This window comes from Rhizomucor pusillus (assembly GCF_041956525.1).
Source record: "Rhizomucor pusillus strain CBS 183.67 unplaced genomic scaffold VTP01scaffold_2, whole genome shotgun sequence".
Lineage (NCBI taxonomy): Eukaryota > Fungi > Mucoromycota > Mucoromycetes > Mucorales > Lichtheimiaceae > Rhizomucor > Rhizomucor pusillus.
In genome coordinates, this window is record NW_027192144.1 from 556441 (window position 1) to 573573 (window position 17133).

The 17133-nt window shown below is 45.5% G+C and overlaps 9 protein-coding genes across 9 annotated transcripts; 5 read left to right on the top strand and 4 right to left on the bottom strand.

Moving 5' to 3' along the window:
* Nucleotides 1-351: 351 nt before the first annotated feature.
* On the top strand, nucleotides 352-2709 carry VTP01DRAFT_4286 (uncharacterized protein; the record flags this gene model as incomplete). Its single annotated transcript, XM_069382951.1, has 6 exons — nucleotides 352-548; nucleotides 614-795; nucleotides 1232-1820; nucleotides 1877-1907; nucleotides 1971-2079; nucleotides 2144-2709. The coding sequence occupies 6 exons, from the start codon at nucleotides 352-354 to the stop codon at nucleotides 2707-2709; spliced, it is 1674 nt and encodes a 557-aa protein (XP_069243701.1).
* Nucleotides 2710-3009: 300 nt separating this feature from the next.
* On the top strand, nucleotides 3010-3964 carry VTP01DRAFT_4287 (uncharacterized protein; the record flags this gene model as incomplete). The annotated part of the gene is made up of 4 exons (XM_069382952.1): nucleotides 3010-3352; nucleotides 3415-3433; nucleotides 3490-3771; nucleotides 3838-3964. The coding sequence occupies 4 exons, from the start codon at nucleotides 3010-3012 to the stop codon at nucleotides 3962-3964; spliced, it is 771 nt and encodes a 256-aa protein (XP_069243702.1).
* Nucleotides 3965-6185: 2221 nt separating this feature from the next.
* Nucleotides 6186-10586, bottom strand: VTP01DRAFT_4288 (uncharacterized protein; the record flags this gene model as incomplete). The annotated part of the gene is made up of 3 exons (XM_069382953.1): nucleotides 6186-6248; nucleotides 6313-8234; nucleotides 8297-10586. 3 exons carry the CDS (start codon nucleotides 10584-10586, stop codon nucleotides 6186-6188), a joined length of 4275 nt encoding a protein of 1424 aa, XP_069243703.1.
* A 431-nt stretch (nucleotides 10587-11017) lies between these two features.
* VTP01DRAFT_4289 (uncharacterized protein) lies at nucleotides 11018-11350 on the bottom strand (the record flags this gene model as incomplete). The annotated part of the gene is made up of 1 exon (XM_069382954.1): nucleotides 11018-11350. One exon carries the CDS (start codon nucleotides 11348-11350, stop codon nucleotides 11018-11020), a length of 333 nt encoding a protein of 110 aa, XP_069243704.1.
* Nucleotides 11351-11578: 228 nt separating this feature from the next.
* Nucleotides 11579-11955, bottom strand: VTP01DRAFT_4290 (uncharacterized protein; the record flags this gene model as incomplete). The annotated part of the gene is made up of 3 exons (XM_069382956.1): nucleotides 11579-11690; nucleotides 11758-11870; nucleotides 11944-11955. 3 exons carry the CDS (start codon nucleotides 11953-11955, stop codon nucleotides 11579-11581), a joined length of 237 nt encoding a protein of 78 aa, XP_069243705.1.
* A 132-nt stretch (nucleotides 11956-12087) lies between these two features.
* On the top strand, nucleotides 12088-12468 carry VTP01DRAFT_4291 (uncharacterized protein; the record flags this gene model as incomplete). Its single annotated transcript, XM_069382957.1, has 1 exon — nucleotides 12088-12468. One exon carries the CDS (start codon nucleotides 12088-12090, stop codon nucleotides 12466-12468), a length of 381 nt encoding a protein of 126 aa, XP_069243706.1.
* A 360-nt stretch (nucleotides 12469-12828) lies between these two features.
* VTP01DRAFT_4292 (uncharacterized protein) lies at nucleotides 12829-14119 on the top strand (the record flags this gene model as incomplete). The annotated part of the gene is made up of 5 exons (XM_069382958.1): nucleotides 12829-13058; nucleotides 13131-13534; nucleotides 13596-13671; nucleotides 13736-13885; nucleotides 13942-14119. The coding sequence occupies 5 exons, from the start codon at nucleotides 12829-12831 to the stop codon at nucleotides 14117-14119; spliced, it is 1038 nt and encodes a 345-aa protein (XP_069243707.1).
* Nucleotides 14120-14172: 53 nt separating this feature from the next.
* On the bottom strand, nucleotides 14173-15961 carry VTP01DRAFT_4293 (uncharacterized protein; the record flags this gene model as incomplete). The annotated part of the gene is made up of 8 exons (XM_069382959.1): nucleotides 14173-14337; nucleotides 14404-14616; nucleotides 14677-14797; nucleotides 14866-14927; nucleotides 14982-15273; nucleotides 15344-15542; nucleotides 15617-15880; nucleotides 15943-15961. The coding sequence occupies 8 exons, from the start codon at nucleotides 15959-15961 to the stop codon at nucleotides 14173-14175; spliced, it is 1335 nt and encodes a 444-aa protein (XP_069243708.1).
* A 100-nt stretch (nucleotides 15962-16061) lies between these two features.
* On the top strand, nucleotides 16062-17080 carry VTP01DRAFT_4294 (uncharacterized protein; the record flags this gene model as incomplete). The annotated part of the gene is made up of 4 exons (XM_069382960.1): nucleotides 16062-16071; nucleotides 16146-16361; nucleotides 16413-16499; nucleotides 16884-17080. The coding sequence occupies 4 exons, from the start codon at nucleotides 16062-16064 to the stop codon at nucleotides 17078-17080; spliced, it is 510 nt and encodes a 169-aa protein (XP_069243709.1).
* Nucleotides 17081-17133: the final 53 nt, after the last annotated feature.

Sequence of the window (17133 nt, forward strand, 5' to 3'; positions counted from 1 at the left end):
AATAAAGCATGCAATCGTATAAGTTTGAGTGATTTCGAAGGGTTTGTCTCGCACTCTCATAAATGCTTAGATAAATGTCGCAACAGAGAGCACTTGTGATGTGGGTGTCACAATAAGTCGATGGCATACGACAGATTGATAGGATACACATTTAAACACACATTGAGAAAATGAGTAACAGGTATTCAGTAAGTGTCATTCTTTTCCTATAATATGTTCTTAATGCTCACCATCTGAACTATGCACCGCGGCTTGCATGCAGTTGGCCGGAGGAGCTCGGCATGGCTTTGTCACATTTCTAGACAGGTTTGTGAAATGCGTCAATATCAAACTTCGGCTACGCGACAACTAATGTCGTTTATTAGCGTCCTGCTTAGCTTCGCAAATCCGCCAAATGCATCTGCAAAAACGCGACTTTATTTTTCGGAAATACAGTACATCAAGAACTGTGTGAATCGAAATTGGAACACTTCCGTCAGCGGCAGCGACAAGCAAGTTGTAAAGCAGAGTTTACTGAGAGTTCTGCACATTGCATCCCCGTTAACGAGGTAACATTGTTGAAAAAGCTAGATAAGGCTGATGAGTGACTTACGGGCGTTTGTAAAAATAAAAGGTTTCAAATCACTTCCTCGTTGTATGCTATCTTAGATGCCGAGTTTCCGGACAAATGGCCCGACTTTGTGAGCAACATTGTGCAGTATCTGCAAGCAGACGATAGCAATCATTTCTACACCGGTATCCTTGCTCTCAGAAAGCTGATCAGAGTCTACCAGTTAGACATCATTGTTATCAGACGTTGAACTGGGCTCTTCAGGTCTTTGAATTATTGTCGACTAGATGGAGATCTCGAGATAACTTGTCACCACTACCCAAGATTATCAATGAGGCGTTTCCAACATTGCAGACGATCGCATCCCGACCTATTCAAATGGACGCCATGTAAGTCGCGGACATGTTGAAAATTGTGTTTAACTCTATGCTCGGCTGAAATATCCAAATTTTTCCCTGTCAGTTTGAATTAGCAGAATGCCTTCAGGAGACATTTTCGCTAATCCAACGGGGGACATTGTTCATACAAGCTGCAGAGAAACCCGTTGATCCATCTTGTTTACCGAGTAGTTTGGCAGAGCGTGAAGCACATCCACTTTGCAAACTTAAAAAATGGGTTATCCATTGCCTCAATCGATTGTTTGGTAAATATGGTAATCTAGCGCTGTTACCGCGTAACGAGACGAGATACAAATCATTGCCAAGAACTTTGTCACCACCTTCGCACCGAATATCCTGCGCGCGTACTTGTCGCAGATCGAGCACTGGATCAACAAGCAAGTATGGCTCTCGCAGAGGACATTGGCTTTGATTGCTCAATTCCTTGACGATAGTATCAAACACAAGACGACCTGGCAACTGGTTAAACCGCACACGGAGGCGCTGGTCTCGCAGTTTATCTTTCCATTGCTTTGCTTCTCGCAAGAGGAATATCATCTTTGGAAAAATGATCCTGTGGACTATGTGCACAAACGACTTGACCCTGTGGACGACAATTTTACCGCTGAAGGAAGTGCCATCAATCTGTTGCAAGACTTGGCACACAATCGCAGAAAGTATACATTCATGGGTATCCTGAATTTTGTCAACCAGGTGTTGAACCAGTACCTCGAGACTCCAAAAACACAGAAAACTGCGAGCCAGAAAGACGGCGCGCTTCGCATGGTCGGCTGCTTGTTGCACGAGATCCTACGCAAGAAATCTCCTGTATCGTCAATGATGAAGACATTTTTTGTCAACCATGTGTTTCCAGAATTTACCAGCGATTTTCCGTTTCTGCGTGCAAGGGTAATAATAAGCTACAAACATCTTGCGAGATCACGGGTAGGTTCGGCAGCCTCGAATTCGCAAACGAAGCGGTAAATATTGGTCCAGGATTTTTTCCAACGCATTTTTTCCTTATCTTTATACTGTTGATGCAGAACTCGGGTATTTTGTACGGAAACCTACTGCAGTGCTTGCAAGATCAAGAGCCGCCGGTGCGTGTCCAAGCAGCGCTGGGGCTGCAGTCAATCCTATGTCACGAAAGCGGTAAATAACACATCTACACTACCGACAATTTTGTGTAAAAAAAGCTAACAAAGCATGTGCATAGTAAGAGACGCAATCAGCAGCAACAACGTTCCGGTTATCATGCAAGAATTTCTCAACTTGACAAACGTAATTGATGCGGATATCCTATCGAACGTAATACAAAAATTCATCGAGATCATTGCGCTCCAAGTAACCCCGTTCGCTGTCGAAATCGCCACTCAACTGAGAAATACACTGTCACGCCTATTGCAAAACCTTACAAACCAACAGCAGCAGGAAGCGGAAAGCAACAGCGATGAAGAAGAAAAATCAGCAAAAATATTAGCGGTCATGGGTATCATGCGAAGTATCAATTCACTCATCCTCGGCCTAAAATCGTCGTCAGAGACTCTGGCGCACGTTCAGCGTTTACTTTTACCGGTATTCCTCAGCATACTGGAAAACCGCATCGTCGACCTATGCTCTGAGCTTATTGAAATGGTGGATACATGTATCGGGACGATGCAGCGCGTTGAGCCAAACATGTGGAAAGTCTATGAGCTGCTTGGTGTGACGTCCGACATTGCAGTTGACTACATGCCCGAATTGACAGCCTTGCTGGGGCACTACATCGAGTTAGGCAGTTAGATATTCTGCTCGCGTGAGGATTACAAACGGATAGCCTACGGAATTGTTGAAACTGTTCTCAAGAAAGATTTTGCCACCGATAAAGACCGAACGTGCGCGTGCAGACTCATCCAATACGTCCTCCTTACATGTCGCGGCAGCGTCGACCATGCAAGTAACAAGAGTGTGCCGGGGGCGGGGCGCGGAAATTTGTAAAGCAGTTAGATAACAACAAAACAAGCAGTATGTGGAGCCGTTTCTTGACTTGGCTTTCCAGTACATATTTACAGGATCCATGAAAACCGTTGAGTTCAAGGCGCAATGTCTAGAAGTGGTCGTGGCATGCCTGTACTACAATCCGAAAATAACGTTAAAGTTCTTGGATCAGAACCACCGGACTTAAGGATTCTTATACAACGTGGTTCAGTGCGCTGGAAAAGTTTAGCAGGTACTTATCTGGCAATGTACGTAGAAATGCGGCAGCGTACTAACACAACAGTCATTTGGTACACTAGAATGCAGGACAAGAAACTAGTTATCCTGGCACTGTGCGAGGTACTCGAGTTGCCCGCAGCGGATATCCCAGAGTCAGTCGAGGCTGGATGGCCGCAGATACTGGACTGTATCGTTTCAGTTTTCCGAATTCTGCCGGATGCTCTTCATCGTAATAGTCATTATGTGTACCTGGTAATAGCAATTATTACCTAACAGCTATTATGATGTTAGACCGGCAAGAACTGGAGTCGTGGTATCACGACATCAAAGAGGGAAGAGGAATACCAGACGATATTGAAGAAACAGACGACGACGAAGCGGTTACCGACGAACTCAGTCGCAAAGCAGTTTTGGAACTGACAACGACGACGGTGATGGAGACATCCACGATTCTGACAACGAGTATCTGGAATTCCTTGTTGAGCAAGAAGCTAGCAATAATAGCAGCGAGGGATATGGACACGAAGGCGGAAAATTGGGAGAGGAAGACGAACAAGAAGATGAAGATTTGGAAGAAGAGTTGACAACAATAAGTGTGTTGAAGGATTTTGATCCTTACGTTAGGTTCCTGTCTACATTTAACGGTAGGTACAAGATAAAAAGTTGGATATTCGCCGGTGATATGCTAAGTAAAACTCATAAAAATTGCTGCAGCTCTGCGAAAAAAAAAAACGCGCCCGAGTCTTACAATGTTTTAACAAGCAGCTTTAACGGGGAAGTTCAAAGTCATTTGATAGATGTGCTCTCCATCGGTGAAGCACACACGCTTGGAAGTGCTTGAGTATACCTTTATAGCTTGTTTTGTTTTACATATTCCAAACGTACATCAGTCTTTTACGACAAAAAGGAAACCAAAAAAAGCTGATTTATATATACCATGTACGAGTGCTTTAGCGGTCGCTACGCTCCTTGCACTTGGCTCGCTGCGCTCGTTTCCCGTAACCGAAAAGACTTCAGTGGAATTCGCATTAAATAATAACCTCACTTGGCCTTCATAAACCCCCATTCTCCGGCAGTTTTGCGTCCACTTCGCTACTGCAAGCAAAGCGCAGTCGAATTTCGGTTCTTCAGACCTGCGCTCGCGGGAATGCACACTTGAGCTATTATATTTCTCTGTTCTATTTAATATCTTCATTCATCACCGGCCTAGTGGAACAGATTAAAGTTCCTGGTTATATTGCACGAAGCATTGCTCAGTCTCTTGAAGAATACAAAAGCTTAATTCACCAAAGTCAACTCTATGCTAGATCAAAGTATGAGATGCCCTGGCGCTCTTGCGTCGCGATGCGCTTCGCGCAAAGACACCAATGATTTCGAAAATACACATGTTGCTTTATTTACCTCTTTACCTGCAGAACATGGTGGGGCAAAGATACTGGGGACTTCCGGAATACAAACCTTAATTCATGGATTGAACATTTTAAATCCTCATTTATACATTCCATTACTCATTCCGAGATAGTACAACATGTTTCCACCCTAAAAGACGTATACATTTAGCTGCTTATTCAATGTAGACTGTTTTCCGCTCAAAGAGTTTGCTTTCATCATTCTGCTCCTGGTTGTCGGCAAGCTCTGGATATAGTGCATATACAAAATCGAGTTCTTTACAAAAATGGGTATCTGTACTGCCTGCCATACTGCAAAAGTGAGCATTACATACTTTCCTAGTCCCTATCACGTCCATCGAAGGGCAGAATGCGTATCGACTTTTTCGTATCCGATCAGTATAAAATGGATACCGCCGAATGAAATCCGCGTTCTTTTCCCATTGCTGCATTTCCCACCGGTAATGAAGGACCATCAAATATTGACGTTAGCCTGAAAGAACTTTGATGCAGTCACGACAGGCATTATAACATTTTTTCTTTTTTTTTTATGCATTCCGAGATTGTCAACATCGTTTACATCAGATCCAGGCTTGCCCATCTGAAGTACATATCTTCTTTAAACTTCATGCATACCGTTGTTAAATGCTGGCTTTTTGTGCAACTGTATAATTCAATGGTGTTAGCTTGGATGCATAAGTGCGCTGCGTATTTTTCTATAGAGAAGACTCTGATCAGGTTATATGTATGTTTTTCTGATAAGCTCCCTGACAGGTTGAGGTACGAAACTTCGCAGACGGCCTTCAGACGTAATAACCTGTACATCACTGAAGTCATATTACGTGAGAGCATATGATCATGAGCGCATAGGCAAAATATATAAAAAGATGAAGCATTTGTGTTTGTTGTCCTTTGTCTCTGCTTCGTTTTTCGCTGCATCCCGTAAGCTTTCTGTATGTCTACTTATTGGGACTACTTGAGCTCACTCTACTTATTACAGCTGTCCCCTAGTAGCCTCTGTCTTGACCCCTGGTGCATTTACTTATCACATTTTTGCTTAACATTACTCTTGCTTGTCGTTTACGGTGAATTGCTTCAAGGTCAAACGCCCAATATCGACTAAACAGTTCTAATCAGTTGGTTTCTTATAGCCCAGGATGTATCATTTCATACGAACGGGGCAGCTCTTCCACTAAATGCCGCCTTCGGGCGTAAGTCCTGATTTTTTTGAATCACCCCCACCACCTGTCAAACTGTGAGTCTTCCTATTGTCCTTGTATATGACAAAAATACTTTTTGTGGGAGGTCCCCAGTGAATCCCGGGAATGCTTTTTGCGTAAGTAATATATATGATTGTTCAGTTGGATACAAACTGTGTACTTAAAGTCTGTTGTTTTCTCGATATCCTTCCTTCTTCATTTCTTTCCGGTGCATCATATTTGCTCCTGATTGTATTGTTATCTTTATAAATTAACTTCGTCAATTCTCTTATATTATAAAGATAATATCTCAAATTACTTGCTGTTGCAAATGTAAAAGTATTCAATGGCTATATTTACATTACCAATGCCGTTTATGTTACATGTTAGAAAGGGGTGTGCATATATCGGGTAAAGAAAAAAATGGAGCAGAAGAGAGGCAGGGTGCGGAACGAACACTATTAATATATCACCATTAGTTGTTTGTAAGGCATGCATCGGACAAATGATCATTCGATCCGCAGTAGCGGCAGGCAAGCTATCAAATATAAAATGCTGCTAAGAAAACCAGTTTTGGCGTGGACGACATTTTAACAACTTACCCTGCAATCGGCACTTGCGTGACCAGATTTTCCGCAGTTTGCACACTTTAACGTAGCTCTACGACTAAAATACGGCTTGCGTTGCTGCTGGTGCATTTCTTCGCGATAACCCGCAAACAGATCCTGGTTGCCGAAACCTGCAGTGACTCCACCCTTGTGAGACGTCGACTTTAATTGGTTCTCGAGAGTGTTGATTCTTGCTTCAAGCGACAAGATGTAGCGACGAGCCTCTTCTAGTTCCGTTTGCTTGCGTGCCTCGAATAGCTGCAACATTTGTGATTCGCGCTCGCGGGACAGCTGAAGCAATTCGGTGTATCTGGTCGATTGCATGGCCATTTCTTGCTGCGTCGTAACCAATGTCTGCAGCAGTTTGATATTCTCTCGCTGCAGTTCTTCAATAACCTTGACGATACTCTCGCGGTCCATCTCGAGGATCTTTTGAGGAGAAAGTGCTTGATCCTGTGCGATCTGAACAAGCGAGGCGGCTGAAGGAGTTGTCTCGGATTTGTTGAGACCAGGCGGCATCGAAGGAGAAGCAGACTGAGGCATCAAGGGTAGTTGTTGCTGCTGCTGGAGCAAAGACGGTTGTTGGAGATTTGGAGGTGGAGTTTGCGGTTGCAGTTGCTGTTGCTGTTGTTGCAGCAAATCTTTTAGAGAAAAGTTGACAACCTCTGTTGATTCTTCGGTCTGTTTCTCTTTAGCATTCCATCCACCAACGGTGCTGCTGTTCCAATCCTTTTCCGTATTTGCAGTCCAGTTGTGCCCATCCATAGGCACGCTGCTCGTGGTCTTAATAGGAGAGCCCCATCCTCTGTCGCTTGTAGGTGTGGTGCTACCCCAACTGCTGTTGCCCATTGCATTGTTCGAACGAGCTCTGGCTTCCTTGCCTACGTTTTCCCAGCGATCAACGGATTTCGAGGACTGGCTATTCCAGTTGTCTACTTCTGGCGTTTTCTGAGCTCGATAGTTATCCTTGGTTTCGCCCCATCCATCCGATGCTACAGCAGAAGCAGCAGGTTGCGCGTTCCAATCATTGCTTGCCTTGTTCTTCAAGTTAGACTCAACCCAACCGGATGCATTGTTAGAAGAAGGAGCTGCACCCCAGCCATCTACGCCTGCATTGGCAGCGGGTTCCGCACCCCATCCTCCAAGGTCATCATTCTGCGCAGGTTTTGTGTTCCAGCCTCGACCTTCGTCATTGGTCCAGCTATCCGATGTAGTAAACTCTTGCTTGCTTGGCGAAGATCCCCAGCCGTCAACGGCTTGTTTCTTTTGAGCCCATCCATCGCTGACAGCCGCTTCATCCTTCTTGGCACCTAGTTCAGATCCCCAACCAGTTGCTTTGTCTTGGTTGCTAGGTGCAGAGTCCCAGCTTTCAGCTGGAGCAGATTCTGTAGCCGCAGTGTTCCAGCCATCAACGGTAGTTTTTTGAGAAGAGTCCCAGCTTGAAATATTGTTTGGAGTATCCCATCCAGCAGAAGACGATGTAGTCTTTACCGGTGTAGCTCCCCATCCATCGACAGTTGGGGCAGCAGCCGGTGCTCCCCAACCATCGGCATCAGATTTAGTTTCTTGTTTCTTGTTTGCAGCGACAGTGTTCCAGCCATCGGCGGCCGCAGTCTTCACTTTTTCTTCTTTCTTGGGCGCTTCCCATCCATCACCAGCTTTGGCTTCTTCGCCCTTCTTGTTAGATGCTGCTGCTACTGTATTCCAGCCATCAGCTTTAGGTTCTTCCTTTTTGCCAGATGCAACCGTGGTCCAGCCATCGGAGGGTGCTTTAGTTTCTTCCTTTTTAGCAGCTGCTGTTGCAGCAACTGTGTTCCAACTATCTGAACCGTTCGTAGTCTCTTCCTTTTTGCTCACTGCCACGGTGTTCCAACCATCCTTTTTTGGCTGTTCTTCCTTCTTGACGACAGATGCCGCTGAGCATATTATGTTAGCACAGCGAGCTTAAAGCTAATTAAGAAATGTGTGTAAGACTCACCTTCTTTCACCGCAGGAGCAGGAGCTGATGCAGCATTACCGTTCTTGCTAGGTATCGTCTGCCATCCATCTGAGGATGCTTGCTTGGCAGTTTGCTTAGGCTTGGGCAGCTCCACAGGTTCCTTAGGAGGCAGCGTCGCGGCGATCTTTGAAGCCAACGATGGTTGTTTTACCGGTTCAACGGCCTTTGCTTTGGGTGGCTCTGCCTTCTTAGTTACGGCTGGCTTGGGGGATACAGCGGTCTTTGCGGTAGTCTTTGGAGCAGGTACAGACTTGGTATTGGTAGGGGTTGGAGTGGACGCTTTGGCAGCGGCGACAGTCTCTTTTTCTTTAGCAGGACTGGACATATTCTTAATGACCAATGTAGGTGGAGCTTTAGGTGTTACCGTAGACTTGCTTTCAACTGGCTTTGCTGCTTCTGAAGCCTTTGTTGAAGCCGCAGGTTTGGCAGCACTGGCGGCAGCGTCCGAGACGGTAGATGTAGACGGTGTTGGCGAAGCACTTGTTGTTTCTGAACCGCTAGCCTTTTTCTTCTTTTTGCTCTTCTTCTTCTTGCCCGACCCTTCCTCATCCTTTTCGTCCACATCGACGCCAAAAGATTTCAGCAAGTCTCGTTGCCGTTGTCGCGCTTGTATTTCACCTTGGATCCTTTTAATTTCAGTCATAAATAGTCTGCCAAGGACTCCTGCCAGTTCCGTTCGTCCTGTCACGACACCTTCTTCAAAATCATCAATCAAGTATTGGCGTTCCTCGACAAGTTCTTCGTGTTCTTCAAGGAATTGCTGGATAACGGTATCGATGGCTACTGTCTCTGCATTCTCGCCTTCCTGCATCAATGCCTCGGCCACGATCAATCCGAATTTGGCAAACAGCGTTTCTGGGAATATCTTTTGGGTGACCTGAGCTCCAAAGTGCTGCCGGAGACCAGCGTATCCGTTGGCAACTCGCTTAATCTGTTTCTTGACAGTTTTAGAGCCGCTGATCTTTTCCAGTCGAGAGCGCACGTTCTTTTGATTTTCGTCCTTGTAGGCTTTCTTGAGCTTGGCGATATCCTCCAAGTACTCGTTGATCTTGCCTTCAATGTCTCGTTGCACTGTCTCCACGTTGACAAGCACATCGGAAGTTGGATGCAGGTCTTTGAGTGACGTCGACAGCATTCTACATTGTTCCAGATGCATTTCATTCTTCTCCCCTGACGCGAGCATGCGATCGGCCATTTTTTCGATCGTGGATATGACGAGCACCCAGAGTTTCTTGACGAGTTCGTGGATGGCTTTGAGTCGCGGGAGTGCGAATTCTTTCAAGAATTGTTGAGTGTGAACTGCAAGCTGATCAAAGTATGTTTCGAAAGCTTTGTCCACAGTTTCGATATCAACCGCAGCCTTATTCTTTTTGTATTGCTCTCCCAGTACTGCCCAATAGTCGTCAAAGGACTGGATCTTTTGTCGCTCGACAAAATCATCGATCGTCTTTTGGCATCCACTGCCCATCAGTGTCGCGCGTTCTTTATCCAAAACTTGTAGCGATTTCAAAAATTCTGTAAGATGCTGCCAGGCTTTGGTAATTGCCACTTCGACTTGTGCCATGAGCCCCTTTCGAATCTTCTCCATCTTTTCGTTGAAAATATCGCGATCCACTTCAAGGTCGTTTGGCGATTTCCATTCTGGTCGAATGTGATCACACGTGGCCTCCTTGTACGAGAGCAGAATATCACCTGTCAGGTTCTTGAGCAGATGAAAGTTTTTGGCTGGCAGCACTATATGTTGGCGCTCGCTGACAAGTGGTTCTAGCAAACGAGCTGGATCCTTTGGGCCATCCTCGTCGAAAAGAACTGGATCGTATGGATCAAAGTGTACAGGACGCAAAACAACAGGCAACGTGACAACCCTGCTGGGTTGCTCTATCCATCGTTGACATCTGTTTACTATTCCGTCAATGAGCGTGTTGCTGTTGTTGTTGTTATCGTGACAAAGCGCGGCTGCCGGGTCTTCCAGCATCTTTTTGAATGGCTCGAAAAGATCTCCCGATCGCTGCTCGATTGCGGGACTCTTTTCAGCAACAGGAAGTTTCAGTCGGTAGCGACCTGCTTGTAAAATATTGAGCGACTTTGCTGCATTGCCTTCTGGTTGCTGCTTTGTGTTGTAGGCGAAATGCTTCTTGTACACAAATTGAGCCCACTCGCGACAAAAGTAGCAACGTGTCTCGGCATCGCAGGCACGGAAGCGAGAAAGCTCTTTGGAAATAGTATTGTGCTCGATTTTTATGGCATCGATCGGCGCGTCTGTGGTCATTATATGGCAGGAGAAGGGACAGGGCTGGTAAGAAGGAAAAGCTGTCGACCAACACGCTGTGTTTTCAAAATTTGCGCCAGACACAGGACTCCGTCCCTGTCACCACCTTCCATTGTATTGATAGTATATCTGATCGGTCCTTGGAAACCCTCATTAACTACAAATATCTGCCTGGCAACGCTGCCCTTACTTTATTGACAAGGTACTCCATATATCAGATGCTACTACTGTCAAGTAATATAAATAAGTCTATTAATAACGGCTTGATATCTGTATCAGTCGATCAATAAAAACACTTTACATAGAACAGCTACTAAGTAACCCTTTTCACTTGTATTGCTCCAGCAATAAACCATTACAAAAAGTGCAAGAAGTAGATTATTTGTTGATGAAGCACTCAAACGTGGAACTTTTACAAAGATGTGCTGGGTTTAAACTAACATTACTTTTTCGTTATTGTTATGACTTTGGTGATAGTAAGCTGGTGGAGGTGACTGCAGAGTTACGGCGGATGATGAGTTGCTGTGTGGCAGGACGAGCGTATGTTGAGAATGCGATGCTTTTAAGCGCTGTTCGGTCTGTATTATCTGATCCATCTCTGCTGTGCTGCGGATAATGACAAAATCTCGTTCAGCTTCTTCCTGGTTGACTTTGGGGCGTTTGCAAAGTGCAATGTAGACGACAGTGAGCAAAGGACATAGCAGCAGTACAGCCAGTAAGATAATAAGCACTCGATCGAGGACTGTTAATGCCACTCCGGACATTGTATCAAAAGTGGCATGTGATAAACAAGGAAGGGACTGAAGAGAACAAGAAGAATTGAGTAAATATCGTCTCTTAGTACATATACACGCCATGCTGATGCTCCCTATCGTTGTTCCCTTTAGGCGACAGGTCACCTCAACTCCTTTTGACCCTTTTCTCGTCTCTCGTTTGCTCCTGGGGGGGGGGAATATCGTGCATGTATTGTCGAACAAACAAGTAAAAGGAATTTACAAATAGACACCGACAGCTAGAGATGTAAAGATTGTACCAAATCCTAGAAAGAGGGAAGCTACAATGGATGCTTGTAGTTGCTTGAATAACGATGTGTTGCGGCTTTGGCTATATATCGTTCAAAGTATGAGTAACATGGTAATCATAATACACACGAAAATCTCTCTACACTTACACGACAAACATGCCTCCTGCAAAGAGACCAATAGAAAGGAAGATAAAAGCCAATGAAGGGTACAGCGATGGTGGAAGCGGTGACTTGAAAGGTGATGCTGCTACCCAGTCGTCCTAAACCGTGCAGATGTATTGTTAGCTGATTTGCGTTACGCCCACTCTCCTCGATTCAGTGCTTGTCACGTACGTGAGCTGTCATGGGTATACGGTCGTGTGGTGAGGAGAGGGCCAAGGTTGAAGGTCCGTATAACTTTTCGCATCGGTCGGGCGAACTTTTGGATAATCAATCCCTTTGTGTCACTTATACACGGACTCTTTGCTTTCACAGAGTATGGCAGACGCAGCAGACGTGGTGGTTGTCAAAGAATCAAGCACGGCCGTTGTGCGACGCGAGCCGTGGTACCGCAATCCAACCCTCCTGTGGATCCTCCGTTCAGCAGCCGTCAACCTCGTGCTTCCATTCTTCAACGGCGTCATGCTCGGGTTTGGTGAGATCTTGGCGAATGAGCTCGTCTTCAAGTTTGGCTGGTTCGGCTTCTCGCGCGTATCACCCAGCGTTGCGCTTGGCTTGAACCCGGGCATTCCACCAAGTGGCACAGCAGACTACAAGAAGGCTCTGCAAGCGGATATCCGTCAACGACAAGAGCAGCAGAAGCAACAAGATACCATTACCACCTCCGAGTCTTGGTCAAGATCCACCAGCGAGCTTTAGAAGATATACATTAGATCTGTCTTTATATTCTTTTTTGTGTATTCGCACCTCAATGCCCACGTTCTTTTTTATGCAACAACGCAGTTGAAAGATACAGTGTACAAAGAACATGCTGTCTTACTGTAAAATGCAACGCCTTATTACGACGGCTTAAACATCTATATATCATTTCAACCATATGCAATGCGCATACTCGCCTTATACATTGAAAATGTAGTGTGAACTTCTTTTATTACGGAAAAGTTTGAACCGTTGCCAAGAACGCTTAAACAGCATCGAAAATCGGTCGTACACGCACAGCAACGAATAGAAAGCGGAAATTGAAGGCCTCCACCATTTCTCTTCCTGGAACAGATCCACATGCCGAGCTATTCCTCCTCCTCCAGATCCCGTGATCGCTCGTATTCTCCAGAAAGACGCTGGTCATCAAGGGACAGAGATCCGTCGCCACAATCATATTCTCGCCGCGATGATCGGCGAGACAGGAGCCCAGGTCGTTACTACAGACGATCTTCGCCTCGACGATACCACAGCACCAGCGACGAGATAGACGGCATCCCTAAACTTCCCAATGAAAGCTATTTTGAATAGTAAGCAATCATCTTTCAGGGTTTGCGTTTATGTATAGAAGCATGATAGACTCAACAACACATTTATCCTAGTCGCGCGCGAGTTCGTGAAGAGAGCACAAAGACGGTGTGGGCACCTTCACCAGAACCTCGGCGACGATCACCGACGCCGGAGCGGCCTAGACGACGCAAACACAGAGCGCTGTCAAGCGACGAAGAGAGCGATATAGATTCTTCTGAGAGCGATTCAGACATAAGCGACAGCGATTCGAGTATAGAGAGACGCAAAAGACGGAAGAAACACAAGCATAAACGGTCCTCGTCTTCCAAGAAAAAGAAGAGATCGTCAAAGAAGAAGAAACATAGACATCGATCCGACACTGAAGAAAGCCAAGTGGAAGAGGAAGAAAAGGAAGTAAAACCATCGCAAGTTGCAAAGGCGCCTGCTGCAAAGCAAGAACCAGAACCTGAAGAGGGAATGTGGGTTGAGAAACAAGGTAGATATATATATCCCGTCTCAGTCTCTCTATGCTATGTATATTCACATGGACTGCGTAGTTGATCTACCTGAAGATCTTGCCCCAGTTGGTCCTATACTGCCACACAGAGATGACAACAATATGGATGAGAGAGCGTTAGTATTTACGAATCGCTGTACTTGTTTTAGGCCTTGTTCTGATTCTCTGTTTTTTATATAGATATGGTACGGCGTTGCTTCCTGGAGAAGGTTCAGCCATGGCAGCCTACGTTCAGCAAGGAAAACGTATTCCTCGTCGTGGTGAAATTGGTCTCTCAGGTGACAAGATCGCCGAATTCGAAGCTGCGGGTTATGTAATGAGTGGCAGCAGGCAAGTTCCCCTTCCGTGGCTTAAAAAAAGAGTTATCTAACGCAAAACCACTGTAGACATCGCCGCATGAATGCTGTCCGTCTTCGAAAGGAAAACCAAGTCATTTCAGCAGAAGAAAAGCGACAGCTGTTGCAACATGCACAGGAACAGAAACTTAAGCGCGAAAACGAGATCATCAGCGGATTTAGAGAAATCCTGGAAGAAAAGCTCAAACCGCAAGAGTCACCGGAATAAATTGACACCAACACCGATATCTAAACCGCCATCAAACTTTAATGATAATCACTTTATAAACACTTTCTTTGTACGATGGATGCACCGTGCTCATCGTATTCCTGTCGAGAAATCCAAAGTTGATGAAATGTACCGAGAGACGAGACAATCGAACCTCCCAGCCAGCTGCTGCATTTTCGTTCAATTTGGTTGCCAGCTGCGTGGATTTTGACCTTGCTCTAATTCCCGATATAATCCATAAATAAACGGTATTCACCAATTATTGCCACATAAAAACAACTTACTCCTGGTGCAAGCACAGGCAATTCATAGTTGAGACGTTCGGTGAAGCCAGGGAACAAGGTGTTGCCACCTGTGACCACAATGTTGTTGAATAGTAACGGACGAAGATCAATGTCGCAATTTCTTATGCTGTTGAAAATAAGCTGATGCATTCCTTGGGTTTGGCTGATCTGCGACTGTTGCAGGGTAGCGATGGGGGTCTCAGGGTTTGTGGGCTAATATACGTGTTTAGGTAAATATATATCTAATGAGAACCAAGTTACGACATGCTGTACCTTGCGCAGGAACTGTGCTGGTTGGAACAATGATTCGGTGATACGATATCGCTCCACACCGAACAGGTTATTATATCCGTCTGGGAATTCAAATGGCTTTTGTGGCCGTGATCCAATGATGCTTTAAAAAGAGAAAGCCTTTCAGTAACAGCTCCTGATCTTGACAGAAAATATACCATTCAATCCTACCCTTCATCAAAAGTCATCTCTGCAACTTGGCACACAGATTCCTTAAATTCATGAATGACGCGCTGCAAAAAAGATAGTTAACATTAGTTGATACAGGATAGGTGAAGGAAGTATACCATGATTTCAAAGTCATCGTAGGTCTTTGTTGTGTTTGGTCGATTAGAAAGTTGTACTTGAGGTGGCTGTCCGCTTTCCACTGGTTTTTTGCTGGCGACTTTGTACTGTGGTGTCACGTCCAAGTGTACATCGTTTTTGAGATAATCCAAAATTTGAGCAGATACCACGTCGCCAGCAAGAGGGTTATGCAATTCACCCTTCTGCAGCACATAGCCATCATAGACAGGTACTGCACTTGTTACACCGCCTCCAGAGTCCAGCACTAGAGCTGTCGCACGACCAACCGAGAATCTATATAGCGTGAAACGAGGTTCAGTTTTGCCACGTCGCATATTTTCCCAAATAATCAATAACAACTAACGCAGTCATCACAGCATCTTTGGCAAGGTAAAATGCAGGGAATGAAAACTTTTCAAACGCCAACTCGACAGCCTTTTCGCGGTTCTCAGTCGTGTTCCATGCTGGTTCAGTAAGTAGCAACGGGTGCTGTGCAGGATCAACGCGAAGCATATCCCGAAAAGTTGCATTCCAAATCTGTTCTACTGCGTCCCAATCGTTCACTACAAATGTTGCCGTATATATTAATATTTGTGATCTCTATTATCTTTCTGCCGTGGTGGTGGAGAAGACTTGCCTAGACCGTCTGTCATTGGGTTGCGCACCTCCATATTTTCCCGCCAGGTATGCACCTTGCTGTCGCCAATAAAGTACTTGCTTCTCTGCGCATTCGCTTCGCTCATTGTCACATCACCGTCGCTGCTGGCTGGCGCTGGATCTGTGTCCGGTTCGTCAATGTAGCCATACGATGTAGGGAACATGGCTCGCGGCGTGTCTTCGCCGGCGTAACCAGCGCGCGTTGAAGTAGTGCCCATGTCAACCACGAGCGCATTGACTTCGTCTACAGAACCAGAGCGTGAGAAAATAACTCTTGTTCTTTTATGATCTCTAACAATAGCTTACCTCCTCCATAAGTCACCATGATCGCTGTGTGTCGTCGTATTCGCGCAGGAGGAAAGAAGCCTTTCAAATTTTCAAGGCCAGTCGAGGGCAATGAACTCCAACCCCGCCAGCCGCGTCGAATGTGGAAAGGTCAAACCAAACGCGTTTCGACTCCTTACAACTCGGCAATGTTACTACACGTTTTGCTGAAGAAAATCGAACAGTCGCCGACAAAGAAGCAGCGCTTGGAAAATTAATCAGCTCAGGTGAACGATCGCAACCAAATGAGCAAAATATGGCAAACATTTGCGACGACGATGATACAGTGTCCGCTTTGGATCCCAACAATCGCGACATCTTAAATGTGGTCGAAGAGTTGGGAAATGTGGAAGAAAAGCTTCCTGACGAGCTAGGAGCAATTCTCTGCTCAACTCCAGCAGGTAACGCATCTATGATCCTATCGCTGACGTGCACATACTGAATGATTGTAGATATTGGTATAGCTAGTAACAACTCTGCTGAAAATCAGCATACCCATGAAGACAGCGGAAGGGACAAGTATTCAAAGAGTTATAAGGGTAAATTTATATCTAGCAACTATCTGGCGCTCGGCCGTCCCTGAAATGCGGCGTATATCTCGGCGCTTTCGCATTATGCGGATTCCCGGTTCTTCACGTTGGGTTGGGAATTGGTTTAAAGGCTTCCCTTTGAGATCCTGTGGATATCACATTTTATCAGAACTGGAAAGACCAGAGCGGATATCGGCAGTATATTTTACTCAAAGCTTCTTTTATGGATGTCAACAACCGGTGCTCCTTAGAAGCAGTGACTAACACTAGAACACTGCCACGAAGGGGAATGACCGCGGATTATTAGAAACTGCAAAGCGAATTCCCAAGCTTGCGCGTCACCGACTCTCCGTTTATAAGGGACGACAGCGTTAATGGAGCTTGCTAGTGCAGCAAGCATGGTCGATAAAGAATTATCCGATATATCAAGGTCTATCGCAATGATCATCGGTCAAGCTGCCTCACGGATCCATGTTCCACGCGTGTTCATCGTGCTCACGGCCAACAACCACCTATATTTCGAAGCATTTGATCTTGTGGAAGACAGCCTGTATGTCCGACGACGGCACGAATGCCAACTTGTGCAATAATACCCACGTCGATCTTGATACACAATAGGGGGGATATTTTATATGTTCAAGAC